The 19063-nt window shown below is 38.1% G+C and overlaps 1 protein-coding gene across 1 annotated transcript in view; it reads right to left on the minus strand.

The window, feature by feature from the left end:
- LOC121335734 (WD repeat containing planar cell polarity effector) overlaps positions 1-19063 on the minus strand; it is a 147024-nt gene that overhangs the window by 31903 nt on the left and 96058 nt on the right. The window contains 2 exon segments of the mRNA XM_041404135.1: positions 6831-6933; positions 12962-13025. Coding sequence (XP_041260069.1) covers positions 6831-6933; positions 12962-13025 — 167 coding nt within the window.

Consider the following 19063-nt stretch of genomic DNA (forward strand, 5'->3'; position numbering starts at 1 on the left):
TAACACCCACTTATGTACACACACACGTGCATACTATGAGATGTGTGAATATATATTACATATATATTATGTGGCTTTTAACTGCAGTCTTTTAGACCACATGTGGGCCTTTTGAAGCTAATGGGAGATTTACCAGGGGCTTTTTCACAGAGCTGTAGGCAAGAGTGGAATCCAGAACATATGAATATTATACTATAATGATATAGTGTAAATCATCTAGTTTGACCTACAGTGAATTAGAGGCTATTAAATTTCATCCAGCTATCCTACACCGAGCCAGAAAAACATGTGTTTGACTAAGCATAAATTGTATTTAGCTAAGACCTATTTCCCAGAAAGGTATTCATTCAGTCTTCATGCAAAGACACTTTCCATGCATCAATTTCTTTGATAGTTTGTTTCAACAGTTATTTTAAGTATGTGTGCTTTCTATTTAAATTTACTACAGTCTATGGACTGAAGTCAGTGATGAGAAGCCAAATTCCTACTTAAATTCCTAGCTACAATGTCAACAGCTTGAGTACTGACTTGCTTCTCTTCACTTCAGTGCCATGCCATGGGCATCCCTCCGAGATCTTTTATGCTAAACTATTCTTTATTGTGTTACATCCTCCCCCAAGGTGTAGCTCTGTAAATTCCTTTCACTTTTGAAACTTTCTTCTTGATCTGTTGCCACTGAAAATATGTTGTTTACTTGGTAATTAGTGTCATCCTTCACTGTTGTCTGTGTGCATCAACTTGGCTGGGGGTTATAGGGATAAAATGGAATTATACTGAAGAGATCTGAGATGAGTGACCTCACATGCCTTGCAATGTCCTACTTGCTAGCAGAATAAACCCCTATCAGGTACAGACAACTCCCTTCAATTTTCAGAATTTGGAAATACTGGAATTTTTTTTCTTTTTTTTTTTTTTTTTTTTTTTTTTTACAAACCAGTCATAGTATGTGGCTTTAGGTACAAAAAATGGAAGTTCCTAAAACTGGCAAAAAATAGTAAATCTATGACTTCTGGTAAGATTTTTTTCATAATCAATAGGGCATAATTTTACTGCTGGCAGACATACAAAATATGAGGATCATTAAAATATGAAGGAGAAGGTGTCTTCATTTTGGGCATATAGTTGTGCTTTTTAAATCAGTTCTGTAGCAGGCAAGAATATGTCACTATAAAGAAGGGGAAAAAAATGGAAGGCCATGATAATTCTAAAGCTTGACACAAAACTATAAATCTCTTTCAAGTGAAGATACACAGATCTTTGTGGAGACCTCTGCAGCTAAGCAAACCAACTAGCCTTTGATGTACTCATAATTATTAGGGGCTGAGGATTATGACTTTAGGCAAAGCTGTCTAGCAATGGGAAGGTATAGATCAAACCTGACATCATGACATGAGCAGGAGGAGAGGTGAGATGAGGTGGAGCCTAAAATAGCTTGGTATTACTGTAGACTTCAAGTAAAACAAATGAGTCCACTTCTTGAAAAGAACACAAGGAGGGGAGCAGTAAGTGCCTGTAACCCTCAAGAGAGTAAAATCTTCAGTGCCAGCTGGAAATTTAAAAATAGGATGCAATGCCATGAGCACTGGTTGCTGCTCCCTCCTCTTGAAGCCACTCTACACCTCGGTCCTTCCAAACCAGGTCTTTGCACATGGCAGCAGCCCTGGTCATACCATGTCCACCCATGAGATTGCTGCTTGCTAAAACCCCCTTCCAAAGCCCACTGAAGATGGCAGAAATCCTTTCAATGTGTTTAGTGGGCTCTGTGTCAAGGGCTGTGTGTGGCTTGATATGTTCAAGAGAATGTGTGTATATGAGCACAATTAAATAATTTCAAATTATTATGGAGCTTCAAAGACACTCATCTTGGGTGGCACAAAATTAAAAAGGTGCGTGTGGAAACTAAATTCTTGCCATAGGTGAACTGCCAATCATACTTAGAAAGCATTTTTCATTAAAAATGTTTTTCTGGCTCTCTGGGGAAAAAGTTACATTATTAGAAAAATACAAGCAAAAGGTTTGATTCCAGAGGTTTTGATTGACTTAAACTGAAAATATAAATAAATAAATAGGAGATCTAACACTCACACTGAAGGGGGCAGGCTCCAAAAAAACTTCAGTATGAATAGGTGTCCTCCAAGCCCTCCCAGATCACAGCTCACCTGTGTCTGGGACAATACCTTTGAAGCATGCTGTAAACATGTTATACAGCGAAATAAAAGTCATTAAATAAAGGCCAAGATTCTCAGTTAACTTGAAACTTGATAGATGACAAGAGAAAGCTGCACGTGCCAAGGAAGAGCAGGAAATGAAGAAGGCTTTGCCATCAGTGTCAGAAAGGATATGGGAGGGTGAAGAAGAATATTGCTTGAGAGATGAAAGGAGTCATTATGGATCAGAGGAGAAGGAAATGTTACCAACTAGGCTAATGCAAGGCCAGAGAAGGTTACAAACACAGGGGGACAATTCTAAACATGGTCTTGAAATGCAAGCAGGCTCCCCTGGACTGTCAGGAAGAGGGGAAGATCTGAGTAAATGATAAGTGATTTTGCAGACTGTAATGCAAGACCAGACTGGTACCTCAGACAAAACACTGTAGGATGTGTCATTATTAATTATCACAAAGAACATGCAAGCCATTCAATAAAAAACACTACCACAAAACTAAGATAAAATTAATTAATTCTCCACTTAGGGTTCAAACTGGTGATGTTCCTTGCCAGTAAGGTGAAACATTTAGGGTCCCTACATTTTAAATGTCATTTTACAAACACTGTGGGAAATTAGACTTCAGTCTCTGTGAGAACTGATAAGATTCCCTATCTTGCAAACAGTATGGAATACTTCCAGAAATATTTTAAAATTCTATTTTAAATGGAAAAACCTCAAGCGCTTTCATGAGAAGCGAACCACCAAAATGCTAGTCAGTCCCATCTAGCATTTCAGAACAATGCAATTATCTGAACATCAGTGTTTTTGTTAAGATACCTCTGTTAGAAATGTTGCCTAAACATTAGTTACTAATATTCTGAAATTCTAAGTAGAAATACAAGGTTTTCCAATTTGCCTTTCAACTATGCAGCAGTGTTATCTGTCTTGTCACAACATGAATCCCTTTTGGGTGAAAGCTGTTGATTTGAAGGTTAAAATCACCTTGCTAGGCCCTAATGTAATTTGTTGGAAGTTGGCCTTGGGAAACTTTCTGACACTGCCTACATATGCTCTTCGTTGGATATTCATTGAGCAATGATGTCTGAAGGGCTGAGCTCCTCACCTCCACGATCATCATTAGCTATGGCATTTCTTAACAGGCTCTGCCATGTCAGTTCTTTGCAACTCAGGTTTTACATTAGCAACCCACACTTTACAGCACCAAACAGACTCACTCTCCCACCACAGAAAATACTGTTCCAGGAGAGTACATGCCAGGTTACGCTCATAAACAGAATTTATTAGTAACCTACATATATGCCAATATTGAATAAATTATTTATTCTCTCTTTTAATCAAGTGAAATGAGGTGCACAGCATACATTTTAGGCAAGGCTAAATGAGAACTCCCTGACCTCATTAAGGAACTTGTGGATCTACTACAGAAACAATTCAACAGAAAATCTTTGGAAGAAGAAACCACAGGATCCACGGCCAGTGGTCTGCTGATCAAATAAGGGTGGGGAAAGAGGAGATAGCTAATGCCATTTCTGAGATATACAATACCATTACTTCAATCTTCTCATCCCTCAAGATGCATTTTCACAGGCTGTCAAACATAAACTCTTATGAGAATATTGATCCTCAGAAGATTTTAATCAGATGAACAAAATATATGATTCTGCCAAAACCATAGTTCACCTGATGCTTCATCTTGCTCAGCAATATTCTCACTAAGCTACTGTACTCTGCAGGTCTACAGATGTTTTTACCAGATGCCCACAGCTCCTTAGCTCCTCAGCTTTGAAGGTGGCTTCTTCAAAACAGTGTCCAGAAAATTGCAATCATGTGATGATGAAATGAGAAGAGCCAAAATTCAGAAAACCTTAAAAAAATCAATCTATTTTTAGTTTTATCTTGACACAAATATTGGTATAATATATGTGAGGAATCTACCCATATAGAACTCTGGATGACATCCATAAATTTTAATTATATTGCCATTCTACATTATTTGTAGGAGCTTGAAACTTTCCTGGAAGTCTGAGTTTGAAATACATTATGCTTGAAGTACACAGAAATATCTTGACAAATTAAATCTATCTGGGGCAAGATGGAGCACACTTAAAGGCTTGGGAATCAGCCAGAAGCACTGACTCATCTTCTTTTCAAGCAGTGCTGAGCTGAGGTTTGGGGATGGGCTAGCTCAGGAAATTTCATCAGATATTGACATATGACAATGGTTCACTATATATATATATATGTATATATATATATATATATATTTAAGAAATAAGTTGTAGAGGTGTCCAGTATAAGCTCAATAGTACTGATTGCACCTTGCTGCTTAGGTTACTGTCTCCTTGTAAAAGCCTGAGGTGGGTGTTCAAGAAGTTTGGGGAGAAGTGTGACCATTGGTGAACTGAGTGGCTGCCAGCTCCAGAGAGCAGGGTCCAGCTGAAGAGGTCTGGGTTTGAGAAGAGGTCAGGAGACACAGACTTGTTTGAAACTGTATTTTAAAACTTCTGGCTCTGGCATGATTTTTTCCTCCCCCTGTCAAAGTATTAGAAAGATACAGCAATTTACATATAAAGCACTCATCATCTTTTGTTTTCATTAGGTCCACGAAGTTCATACCTCATGTCAACTTTTTTGTCAACAACAGTTTATGAAATGAAAACATCATTAGAAGGGACGTTGCAATAAAGTATAACAAAACAAAACCTGTGGCTGAGATTTCACATGATTAAGGTGAGACTGAATCTGCAGCGAAACAAACTCATGGGAGATTCCTGTTTATTTTCATACAAAATTAATTGGATGCAAATTCATTACTGTTTAGAGAATGAATCTCAGTGACAGTTTGTCCCTGGGGGCATTGAAAAGTACTTTAAATCACCCCGATAGTTAATTATTCAGCAAAAGTCTTTATCATATAAAATGACTTTAATAATTTATGCTAATAGAGCATTGCAGACGTAACTGTAGGACTGCTCTGGAGGAGGGGAAGACTTTGTGCCTGCACATTTACTGCTGAATTGTAGTTACACGTGTATGGCATTTGATATGCAGGGAAGGCACCTGTGACCACCTCTGTTCTTTTCCCTACCCCTCTCCCTGCATGTCCATCTACAATGATACAAAAGGCTCTCACTAAATTTATAAATAGCCCAGCTTCAGAAATCTACTAATCATCGCAGTTTGCAAGGAATTAAATGAAGATACAGATTAGAGTTTAAATTTTCTGGGTTAAGTGTCAAAGAACAGATAATGATCAGATGCAATCTTGGGTATCTCAGTTATATTTGGTGCAGCACATAAGTACCTAAGAGAGAAGAGAAGAGAAGAGAAGAGAAGAGAAGAGAAGAGAAGAGAAGAGAAGAGAAGAGAAGAGAAGAGGGAAAGCGAGGGATAACTGCACACTTTAAAGTGCCCATTAAGGGATGACCTAAACAGGTCAGGATTTTTTCAAACTCTAGTGGTGAAAGGGCTTGCCCAAAAGCCCAGTTATGGTGGAAAAATAGCTCTAAGTGACTTGAGCATGAAAATGAAAGACTCTGAAGAGAAGAGTTCAGGACAGGCACCTCTTGATTCACACTCTGCTGGAGAGGGAAGGAGGTGCTACTGTATTGCAGTAGCCTTGAAAGTCATGGGTTTATACAATCTATAGAAATGGGCACATAAATGCATATATGGCCTCTCTGCATTTCTAGGTACAGGAGTGGCATTCCCTTGTATGTTCTGGGTAAACAGGGAGATGTACAGATCTAAAAGAATCCCATGTTACCCAAGATCTCATAGGTTTTGTGACTGACTCACAAAAAAAAACCTTCTGAGCTTTAATCCTATTCTACTTCTTGGCATGAGATAAGGACAAAAGCTCAGTGCTTTCCTCTAATGATGCAGTAGAATAAGCAAAAACAGAACTGTGCAAATTTTATACAAATTTTAGGCTTTGTGGGTTTTCTTCCCTTTGTCTCCAGACACCTTCTTCTTGGGTCATGCCATAAGGCACGAAATCAGAATGGCCTCATATACTTGCATCTCTTCATGTCAATTCAGAGGAAACACAAGGAGGAAGTGAATAAATTGTGAGTTCCCCTGCATGAAAAGTCATCTGTGTTTCAGCAGTTAATCTCACACTGCAACTTTAGCATTGCTATTCCTTATGGAATGGCAAGAATCCCACTTCATGCAAAGCTGCTGCTTTAAAGCCAGGATGTGAAGCTGTGCTCACATCAGTAAATGCTCTTTTGAGTGCTGCCAAAGTATCAATGCTGGATGTGGCTCCAGTGTGCACCAGCAAATATTTAGAGGTGACTCAAATTGCCATACCTGGCCTTAAATGTTGATATGAACAAAGATTTTCAGTTTCAGCCTCTTACCTCTTGCACTCAGTTCAGTTTGTATAGCCTGAACTTTTCTATATAGCCACAGGATAAATCTTTTTGCTTCATAGCTATCCTCACATGGGTACTGAAAGGCAAAGCTGTGTGATTTTTATAAGCCTCCTTTAGTTAGGAATAAAAATACTGTTCTTTAGTCACAAATGAAAATCCGGTCTCACTTTCAAAGAAAACAATGCAATCAAAACAATAACCCCTCTACAAATATAACAACATGTTCTACAGGACAAGTATTGATTAAAACAAAAGGGCTTTTTAGACACCATTAATTCTTACCAATTCCAGTAGTTATTGATTCTGCATCAATGTCATTAGCCTTTCTCTTTGCCACTTCAGCTAGTGCCAATTCACCCTTATCTAGAGCAAGGTAATGGATGTCCTTTGGAAATAAAGAAGAAAAAAGATTAATCTAAAATGAATCTCAAAGGAGCAACAAAAGGGATTTTGAAAGAAAGAGGTTCTTTTATTATTTAGATCACAAACATAGATGGAACTGATGAACTTACCATTACATTTTAATTCCCTCCAACGCAAATACATTTCCTTACTTGTGCTGTTGAATACAGCAATGAATAAAACACTGACCAATCAGGCACTGATAAAAGCAAAGCTATTGACTCAGTGTATGAAAGAAACCAATCTGTCGACTTTTAACGTAACTTCTTTTGAATTAAAAGAATGTTGATAGGAGGTGGCTCTGTGTAAACTAGATCTGAAGTATTGGAACTTTCTTGGCTGACAGCCTCTATTTGGAGCATGCTAAATGCAGATGTGGTGCTTAGAGACATGGGCTAGTGGTGGGCCTGCTAGCAATGGGTTAACAGTTGGACTCAATGACTTTTGAGGGCTTTTCCAACCGTAATGATTTTATGATTTGAAAGTTTGCATCTTTTAAGGACTAATTTTTGTTTGAATATTGTCATACCCTCACTGTTGAAGGCTATTACCCTCACTGTTCTATGGGTAACAGGGTGATGGTCCTCCCTGTGCTGATATTGGAGGCAATAAGAGCAACAGTGGCTGCTCAGTGGTTCTAACATCCACAGGGTTGGCATGATTCCTGAGTCACTTCTGAACAACAAGGGGCTTTCCAAAATTGTTGTCTAGCATTTAGAATAGTTGCTAATACTCTGTATCTAGTCTTTTATCTAGAGTCAAAAACAGAGGGCTGCAGCAGGGGTGTTATCATTATACAGAATTATAGAATGGCTTGGGTTGGAAGGGACCTTAGAGGTCAATTCATTCCAGCTCCCTGCCCTGGGCAGGGACAACCTGCCCTTCTTCTAGGCCAGGTTGCTCCAAGCCCCATTCAACCTGGCCTTAAGCACTTCCAGGGATGGGGCAGCCACAGCTTCTCTGGATGACTTCTGTTCCAGGGCCTCACCATCATCACAGGAAAGAATTTCTTCCAAATATCCAACCTAAACTCTGCCAGTTTAAGCCGTTCCCCCTTGTCCCATTACTGCATGCTCTTATCAAAAGTCAAGGGTTTTTATTGCATATTAATATTTGAGGTGAAAACCACCTGTACTACATACAGAGCTCTTTGTGGGAGAATATATTCCTGCAGACAAACTACTCTCTTGCTGCCCTTGGTTTTGGTCCTCGAAAAGTAAAAGTTTATTCTTGACCATTAATCAAGAGACAATCCCCTCCTCATCTGGCATCACAGACACGTGCTGCTCTGTGCATGAACTGTGACACAGAAAGCGAGAAAAATCCAACAACAGTTGCCAAAGTTTTTCCCCCCACTACTTTGCTGAAGATGCCATTTGACATCCAAAGATTTGAGTTACTCCTTTGTTCTGCAAGCCATCTGCTTGCAGGAATTAAAAGAGAAAAGAAATGTTTGCTGGCAATATTGACCTCTGCATGGCATAAAAGTAACTGTGTTCTCCCTAATGTGAAAGATCTCAGGTGAAACCATTCTTCTTGATGTGAGTTTACTGCAATCTGCATCAATATCAACAGAAACTCTTACAGGAAAAGTGACTTTACTCTAGAAAGACTCGTTTAGATAAAGAAAGTGAGAGTAATAGTGTTAGGAGAAAGACATGCTGCTTTCAGTAACTCATTTGAAAACAAGAACGAGAACAAGAACAACAACTTTAAAACAAAAGCGAAAATCTTAGAGAAACTGAGATGATTATGCAGTAAAGCCTGGAACTGACTTGCAGGATCTTCAGAGTCTGCAGGAGACAGCAGTGTCTTCTCATCACAAACACAGGTGTAACTAAAAAAATGTGCAAATGTCTTGGAGCAGAGTAATGGGTTATGAACTTGTGGTGAACTCTGTATTTCCTCTCTTTGTAGGTCGAACTTGGCTGTCAGGAGAAAAAGGCCTGAGCAGCAAGGTATGATTTCTATGAAGATTAAACAGCAGATACTGTCGCCTTATTTAGATAACAATAGAAGACCCACGGGCCCTTGGACAAGTCTGAACTTACAGAGATTTGGATGTACAGGCAGACTTAAAATACATTCTGACAATATTTAATGATTGTCTTTTGTAGCTTAAACTATGATAAGTATTGTATACCTCTGTGCAATTTCAAATAGTAAGCTCGAGGTTGGAGTGGAAACAACTGCAGAAAATGATGAAGTTTTGTCAGTGAAAAGCTTGTGCACTGTGTGTATCAAAGCAGCTGTTATTTCAGGTCTTGGTTTTTTCCATTTTCTGGTTTGAGTAAAAAAATGTAAAGGTATTACACATCCATCATTCACTAACAAGGGCCTTGTAAGAAATAAAGGTTTGTAGTAGGTTGGTAAGTGGCTTGCTTTGTTGTTCCTCAAGTTGCTGGTTGTGAAGAACAATAAAAAAGTAGCCTTTGCCTCATCTCTAAATCAGCTTTAGAGAGAAAAGATTATAGATGTGAAATCTCCCAATTAGACCATTTCAGATCTAATTTAGGTGTTTCTCATTCAAATAAACCAGCATAAGTGATTTTTCTAAGAATTTATAACTCTCTGAGTAGATTAAACTAGAAAACTGAAAAACCAGAAAAGAATCACCAGATTACAGGCTGCTTTAAAGAATGACAGGAAAAAAAGGAATTAAATTATCTGAATATTCATGACGGTTTTTTTCACACAATTATGTAAGAATTTATAAGTCCAAAGATCACATCTCTCTCAAACACAATGGTGACAATAAAAACAAATTCCAGCTGCTTATCAGGAGCTTGCTGAAAGGGTTCTATTTTATCATTTAACAGTTTGCTTACTTTTTGGACTACTTCCCCTTCCCCCTCACCTTTGTGACTCACAGAGCTGGCCATTGGTGAGCAGAAGTCATTTGAAACACGATGTGCATTTGTCTATAGGATATTTCTGGGCAACACTCCAACATTTCTTGGAAGCATCCACTTTCCTCATCAGTGTATCACCCAAGATCTGACAGTTTTATTAAAGTGTCTTTTCCTTGCATTTTTTGCTACCTTTGGTACATGGGATGGCCTTTTGAATTTTCAGCAGCTGAGAGTTGGACTGCACTATAAAAGCATTTCAAGCTAACAACCTTTCCACTGCTTGATCTTTTCTGTCACAGATTGGATCAGTCACTGTCCAATACATGGAGCTGTTGTTCTTGATATTATGTCCTTTTCAGGTTTTTTTTGGTTTTTTTTTAACTTTGTAGGAGATGATATTAATTGATGGACTTGTATGTGACACAAGGGTAAAGCTCAGGGAGAGACACAGCAGTGTATGTGTCTTGCTATGGCATCATCTAGTGATACTATAGCTATAGCTGTAAGCCTTTTTGTTTTTTCTTTTTCATGTCTTTGAAAGAAATTAGCCCTCAGATAGCACTCTCTCAAACTTCTTTGCAGTCTCAAAACAAATAATGGGAATGCTGTAGAGCCCTGTTTGGTGAAATTGAAGCTTGGGGTAAATTCTCTAAGATATAGGACATTTTCTTAGAAGTCTCAGGTGATGGGTACTCAGTGTTTGCATCCTCCTCAACCTCTTTTGTATCTATTCCTCTCTATCCTTTCCTTTTTGTTCCTTCTCTGCTCCCTTTTAATAAACAGACCTTTCTCTTTCTCATTTTGCTTATGTCATCAGGTAACTTTATTTAGACTACTATTTCTTCTTGAAATCCCATTAAATTAATTGAGAATAAGGTGATGTGACTCCAAGAGCTAGCTGAGGTTTTAAAAATTGATAAAACTGCTTTAAATATATGCAAAATCAATTTGTATATTAGTAATTGCATTTTGCCCTACATAAACAATATACAGGAATCATTCAGTATTAAGCAGAAGTGAGGGATGCACAATCTTTGCTTAGCAGTAGCATTGTTATACTAATACCTAGAAAGACTGTAAGGTTTCAGGGAACAGGTTATCTAACTTTCACATGGCATTAAGCACAATGAAGCCAAATTCCCTAGAAATTACCATGGTACAAATAAATACTCTTAATGACCTATGCATGTTTAAACTTCTTGAGTCCTGTACTTAGTGGACTTGCAGCAGTACAATGTTAGCTTATTGTAAAGTTTGTTCATTAGTGACTGACTTAGACGATGAATTAGCAAAATGGCATTTCCCCAGAGGAGGCAAGAATGTGTGCTGCTTGTAGTATAATTTAGGGGCAACTATGAGGAATTTCAAAGGTTATGCAAACAGAATGAGGACATTGAAGAGCTGGTTTTGATCTCACAATGACAAAAGCCAGGAGGAACTCTTCAGAAATATACATTTATGTTTAAGGGCATTTGGTAGGATGGGAAATGAAGAGTAGGTGTTGAGAGAGGAAAGGAAAAGCAAAGAGTAGGAAAGGATGGAGTTAATTGCTTTGTGAACAGTGAAACTCCTCTTGAACAAAGTTGGAGAGACTTTTTGTTGAGAGTAGAACGTGTTATCTATCACCTGTGGAGTCAGGTACTGACAGTCCATCCCTCTTGCTAGCAGCTGGGCACCCATCTCAACACCCAACACTGGTGTCTCCCACCCTGGCACAGAGGTGCTCCCTCAATCCTGCTGTCAGCAGAGGGAAGGAAAGAGAAACAGATCACATAGAAAACGCTCCCAGTCATATGACAGAGGGCCTTTAATGCAAGTTCTGGGACATTTATTCTGTCAGAATGGCTAAAATTAGGAAATATTTATTATCTGTACACTGGGAGAGCCCTTGACAAAAAACTTTAATCTGCTCCACACATGCTAGAGTCTGAAGTTCATATGTGGCTGCAGCAGTGCTTAGCATGATTAGGCAAAAAATTTGTATTGAAGAGGTTACATTCAATAAAGAGAGAAAAGGAAAGAGATGATCTAAAAAGACAGAAAATCAAGAGGAGTAAACATAGAACATGTAATGAATTTCCTAAAAGTCTGACATTTCCATCACATCCTTTGATGCATACTTAGGAAAGTTTATCGCAGTATTCACATCTTTCTAATTAGATGGAACAAGCCAGATGATTAGAGCTGTGAAAAAAACATCAAAAGGTTCACACAACTTTTTATATAATTAGAAGGGAATTTTCATAACCCCTAAAAGCAGGATTTAATTGTGTAATTTAACATACAATTTAAATATCAAGATCAAACTAGCAGGGCAAGTGACTTAATGGGATAAATGATATTAACATCTAGTGTCAAAGCTTAATTTAAACAACAGAATGTCTTCATTATGCAAAAGAGTCAAGCAAACGAATCGTTCAAAGGGCCTTTTTTTCAACAAGCCCTTTCCTATTGTTTCTTTGAAAACAATGAAATCAGCTGTGGAGCAGCAACATGCTGAGAGACTAGGAGAGCACGACTGGCTTTGTCCATCTGACCTCACTGTGACATTGTGGTGCAAGATCTTATAAAACAAGAACCTCCTGCAGTGCTCACACAGAGGACCTTTTAAGAGCTGGTTAATTTTACTTTTGTAGCTAATTAAATGGGAGGAGGCAGAGTGTGCATGAAATGTTAAAATCCTTGTGTTGATGCTGCTGAGCTTTGTTGTTTTAAAAGTACCAGCAGAAGCGTTCATAATTTGTCACTTTTCACAAAACCCCAAGAGACAAACTAAGAGCATTCAGGATCCCCAGGACATGGACAGCTCTTGTGACCAAGGCTCAGCAGTTGGACTTAAAGGAACAGATTAGAAAAGTATAAGCTTATTAGAGAGAAAGATGACATTCACCCACATCAGGTCAGACGAAGAAAGGGAAAGTTTAAAAACATGTACAATAATTCCTGGAAAATTAAGAATAGCCTGCAGGCCCCGCTGGGGAAAACGTCAGTGACTCTGAAGATACCCAATTCCTATTGATGAGTTTCATGGTGTCAAAGGTAGAACAGTTCTGTCTTCAGTATGTGTCCTAGGCTGCAAATGACCTGGAACTGCTGTAATGTGTGCAAAAGCTGACAAATAATATCCTTCAACAGCCTCTGTCTCCAGAAACAACTCACCATGAACAGGTCCCGAGCACCGATGTCAACAGCAAGCAGAAATGCTTTTTCAAACCTCTGATACCTGAAAGAAAAAAGAAACACATCGCTTGCTGAGGTTAACTTAAGAGCTGCATCAAATTTTGCTCATGGACAAAGTCCTTCAATGCTCACCAAAAGTGATGCCAAAGCTTTACTGGGGAAACCTGATAGGCTCATACTCAGACTGCAAAACTGTGGGGTAGGACAGTGACTACCCTTAATCTTCTTCATTGTTTAAAACCTTCACCAAGTGGTTCAGTGTTGAGTCCCATCAGATCTGGTTGAATCAACATTGCACTGGCAAATGCTAATGCCAATGGAAAATTCTGCATTGGGTTAATGTCTCTCTTATACTAGGCATAGATAACCATTATGTGACATTGTATTATGAGAAAGTGATTCTATCTGTACACATTTTCCTCTATTGAACATTTTAAACTGTTTAAAATTAGCTACAAAAATAGGTTTGGTGGTTAGTTTTAGAAATGCAAATACCCCAATTTTATTTCAGCCGGGAGGTAGAAGATTGATTCCATATAGAACGATTTTATATTTGTCCCATTACAAAGTGGGTAAATTTCAATTTCCACCTGTTAACAATTTCAACAATAGATCAAGTTGCAGACACTTGAGGTTTGGAAGGAGATGACTTCTTTGCACCAATGGGGAAAAAAAAGCATTGTGATTTCTCAGGGTTAGAAAGGTGTAGGCTGTGCTTGTCAAATGAATATTGCCAGACAGCATCACATGGTGCCAGAGTTTGTACAGCTCTGTACCTTGGTGGTGTCATAGGAAACAGTGGGCAGTGCTGCAGCTCCTCCTCAGGCCGGTGTGAAGAAGAGGAAAGATGGGAATCCTCCTTCCCCTGGCTGGGTAAGTAATCCCGTGTGATGCACCACACCAGGATTCCTGTTCCCGGCCACAGCCTCAGCGGTTTCCTGGCTCCCTCCTGTTACAGCCTTATCGCTCTCCTCTCTTCTACCACACACTTGGAATGATTCATCAGATTGCAAGATAGAACCAGAGAGGACTTTTCCTCAAGGAATAACATTCGTGACAAGAAGGCATAATATGTTAGCTTAAGTAGAAAAGGAAATGCACTCTCCAGGTGAGGTTCCTAAGAGCTGGAGCGGGGAGCCCTTCCCTCCCTAAAGCTAATCTCCCTGCTGTGTCTTCCAAGTACTAATTTGCAGCCCTCCTCACAGAACCAGTTTAAGGGAGGGGAAGAGATAAATCAAAGTTAACCTCTTGATCGCCAGGGAACAGGCGGTGCACCCCCACTTTCTCATGCCTGTGTATCTGAAGTTTTCAACATGATTCCTATGGCAGATTTTCCATCAAAATACATGGTTTTGCAATGATGCTTTTGAAGTTACACTTTAATTAAGAAAAATAAGTAAATGTTAAAAGATGTGTATCTTGAACAGCTATCACTTTTATATTTTTTTCCTGGCACATTTTTTTTTCCATTATGGATTAAATATACATTCTTAGTACTTAGAGAGGAAATTGGAAACTGAAGAGAAACCAGCAATGTGACTGGCTAAAAAGAATGTCTGTATCATTATTTTGTATTTCCAAAGTTATCACTACATAGACTATTTGAATGACATTTGCTTTAGACAAGGAAAAAATGCCTGCAACCAAAAACTATAAAATAACTTTCTCATTTGATTGACTTGCAGAACAGAATCATGGCCTTAGGCTGTAATTTCTTTGCAATTTCACAAAGATTTCAATTATTTTTCCTTTAATCAACATACATACTTCAGTCTCATTATGACCCCTATTCAAAAATGTGTGATGCTAACTCATTATTTTCAGATCTATACTAAGGAAAAAAAAAAGGGGAAAAAAAAAGACTATCTAAGAAATGCTTTTCACAAACAAAAGTGTTGCAAATAACAATCACAGTTACTTCATAAATTATTATAAATTGAATTGCTTTAAAAGAAGGCAGATGTTACAAAGAAGTGTGACAAGTATTTTTGCTTTACTTAGGCCAACAGTATTAAATCCATCAGGAATATCCAGCATTTTTTAACCTAACTTTACAAGAAGATAACTGTTATTCTGAAACCCTTTGTTATGAAAGTTTTGTTGGTTTTAATGTACAGAAACCATTAGAGAGAGGTCCATATAGCATGAGACCAACCTCAAGCTAATAATGTCTGTTTTATAAGCATGCTTTATCCTAGGAAGAAGACCTCTTACTGTTGTTAGCACACTCACTTAACAGTTTCGCAGCTCCTCCAACAAACAAAACACCCCCCGAGTAAAACCTTCCCCCTTTTGTTCTTGTGCTGCAGTCCCAGGTACAATATTTGCTCTCTAAAATGGAATTTCCAGGGCCCTGGTGTTGAACAGTGTCTTCCCACCCCCTCCTCCTCCTCACCCCTTGTTGCTTGGTTTACAGTAACTCCAGCAATCAAGACTTATATGTCCCTTGAAAAAGAGAGATAAGGAAATCCACCTGCAAACCATGAAGTTCAGCCACTTGTTTGGTCAAAATTACAGGTAACAGAAATATGACCTTCAAGATTAGAACTCTGAAACTGCAATTAACTATGTAGGACACAGGAAAACATTCCCATGCAAGCCATTTAGCAGATACAACATTAACTTCAAATTCTCACATAACTAAAGAATACTGTTATTATATGCATTTCTGTATGTATTCTAAAAATGTATAAAAAATTTCTGTTAGAAATCAAAGGGCAATGGGACTAATATAACAACAGGTGTGTAGGTCAAAAATGGTCAAGGCAGGAAGGAATCCAGACTTGCCTTCCATGGTGAAGTGACAAACTTGCTGCCTGCCTGTATTTTGGGAATATGACTTAACTGAAAAGATGCCAGGAAATAATTTTAAAATAAAATAAAATATATAAGTAATAAAAAAAAATATAATGTTATCTGTAACTTCAGAAAGGCTATTCTGTTCACTGGCATAAATAAAAAGAGAATCAAATGTCTAGGATTTCCTTCTGTTGGATGTTCAGAAATACAGTAATTTGAAACACCGTTGATCAAAAAAAATGTGTATGGATTGCAGCCTTCAGAGAAGGGACAAGAAGTCTCTTTGGTAGAAAATGTTCTACAAATATGTAAAAAGGCAAAATTTTTTAATCTCTATTCCACAACTCCTAAATTGAATGTGGTCACTTAAAGATAGAGAAACATTTTTCAGACAGAAAATGGTCAACTTGAAAACACTTGTAATATTTTACCATAATATTCAAGTGTCTTGTAAGACCTCCAAGAAGCAGGAAAATAAAATAAAAATCACGTGGAGGGAGGAGGAAGGGAAGGGAGAGGGAGCTCATGCAGGCAAGCAATATAGTGCAGAAAAGATGGAAACATTTCTTTAGGGACTAGTTACAACCAACAAGCCTTCTTAGACATGCTCATCGACCATGTAAGCATATTCCTTGTGCTGGGCTGATAAAGGAGGGCTGCAGCAGCTTTTTCCTTGTCTTCAATAAGAGTACACAACATTTAGAAAATAATCTGCAGGGGAAGAGCTGTGGCACAAATAATATTTATAAGGCAATCCTTTTTAATGGAAGAAATTTCAGAGTCCTCCTCATCTCACAGTCCAATCAAGAGTGATATGCATTCAAAAAGTGGATATTAAATATGCACTGAGCAAACAGACCAGGAAAAAATGAATATTGAAATAATTTACATGTAATCAAACTACACTGAAATTAAGTTTTAATTGTTCAGTATTCCATGATGCATATGCAGATTTTAAAGTATTCAGAATATCAATCAAGTGTTTACTTACATCAAGCAATTGTATTTAAGCATACAAAACAGATGATGAAAATATGTTCAATCAGCTACAGCTCCTAACATTTACTGCTGGGTTTACATGATCACTTTTAATTCAGTTATTTCATTTAATATTTCAATTTAATAGCTCATTCTTTCATTCAATTTCTAGGCATCTTGCCCATTTCTTAAACACAATAATAATAATTATTCATAAAAGGAGCTGTTTCCTCATAAATTCTCATATCAGCAATTTTTTGGAACAGAAATGGTTTTCATGCTTTTTTCCCCCTCAAAATATGTTATTATCTGAAATATTTTCCTTTTAAATTAGACAATATACAAAAAAAGAATAACATCTGCAAAATTACTCTGAACCCCATTCTGCTGGAATTCCAAGCCAGAATAATTAGAGATTATCAGGTTAAAAACCTAAAAATTGTGTGGCTGGGTTGCTAAGTGGTTGATTTAAATGGGGACAGATTAGTTTTTCACCAACTCTTGAACACAACACCACTGATTTAGGCATGTAGCTGTATGTCAGCTTCAGAGCCTATTTACAAAACCAGGGCTAAAAGGACTTACATATTTCACAGGAAAAATTCTCATGTGTAATGGTCCTTAAAATGACAACCCAGAAATTCTATCGAGCTCCAATGAGATACTTTAATGTAAATTCTCAGTAAATTCTAAAGACTTAGATTGCTGTGTAATCCATTGTATATAGAGTATAGTATTAGTCAAAGGTTTATATCCTGCATTTTATATTGAATGCTGAAAAAGTGGTACTTAAGAGTTCCTGGAGAGGAATAAATAAATCAAGATCTCACATTTCTTTAAAAACAACCAAAGAAACTCAATTTAAGCAAAAGTCAACAAAAACCCAAAATGATTTTACCCTAATGAGTTTGGTAGGATGCCCTATTTTAAATAAGGTGGTTGTAGAGAACTGAATGCTGCCTGAAGACCAGGAACTCTCCAAAGAACCTATTTTGTGCTTCCTCCTACGCAGGCTCAGCACAGTAACTCTTCCTGTTCCCAAAAGTGCCCTGCCAGAACATCCTCCAGACAATACTGTCCTCCTCCCAGCAGGGCATCCACAGCCCCCTCCCAACCAAGGTCTGAACAAGAGGCCATGTGGACCACGCTCGGTGTTCTGCAGCACATCTCTTGATTGGCAGAACTTCTATCTGCTGAACTTTCACTGTAGCTTTTTGGGACACAGATAACCTCCTGCATTCTATTTAACCCCAACTGGTTGCTGATTTTCACAAAACTTGCAGGCATTTGCTTATTTCTGAGACTTCTACCCTCTGTTAAATTGGCTGAGATTCCCCAATGATTCTGGAAGTTAGTAGGGAAGTGGCAGAAGGATCAATGGGTGCATTGGAAAGCTCCACCCTCTGAAATGCCAGCAGTATTATTTTGCCAACCTGCTGCTATTATGCCACTATGCTTTTAGGTTATGAGCTCCTTTGAACAGGACACACAAACCTCTGAGGAGGGTTCACAGCCTCATTACCTTCTAAGATACCGACGAAGAGAAAGTGCTGCAGAGCACACCAAAGGCTAATGGAGAAACAGCCACTGGGTCTATGTGTGTGTGAGTCAAGGGGATAATCTCCTAAATTGTATCCTAAATTGTATTTTAGATGTAAGAGCTCTAAAGGTTGTCCAGGCATAATCTATACATCCCTTCAGGCCCAGATTTAGCAAAGCATTAATGCATGAGTTTATGACCTATAATTTTCCATGGGCCCTAAATATGGGCATGTTAAGTGAAGTGCTGGATTTGTGGCCTGAGTGACTTCTTTAAAAAGAAATCCCTTATGGAACCTTTCAAAGGTCATACACAAATAGGTCTCAGGTAAGTCAGTGAATAACCATGAGAAAATACAGTATACAAATACAAAAATACAAGTATCTCAAGGCACTCAAAATTTCAGTCACTTTAAAGTTACATATCTCTGACCTAAAGGAAGTCCACCCATAAATTTATAGATTGTTGGGCGTAGAACTGAATGCCCTTTACATCAAAGGGTACCCTTTGGTTTGAAGCAAGAAAGTAAACAAGCAAACCAAATTAAAAAAATAGGAAGAAAGAGAAAGCTAATAAGGGTAGCCAGACAGAATGACTCTCTGGCCAGAGAAAGCCCTTGAGGGCTTTAACTGGTTGTGAATCTTGAGGTCGTTCCCAAACCAATCATAAAAAAAGTTAATAATCTTTGTATGTGATTCCTATCTCCTAGAATGATATTCTGTTCTTGGAAACCAATATGTTTTTTTGAGTCAAATAGTTCAGGT

The sequence above is a fragment of the Onychostruthus taczanowskii genome, unplaced genomic scaffold (assembly GCF_017590055.1).
Source record: "Onychostruthus taczanowskii isolate IOZ18803 unplaced genomic scaffold, ASM1759005v1 scaffold21, whole genome shotgun sequence".
Taxonomy (NCBI): domain Eukaryota; kingdom Metazoa; phylum Chordata; class Aves; order Passeriformes; family Passeridae; genus Onychostruthus; species Onychostruthus taczanowskii.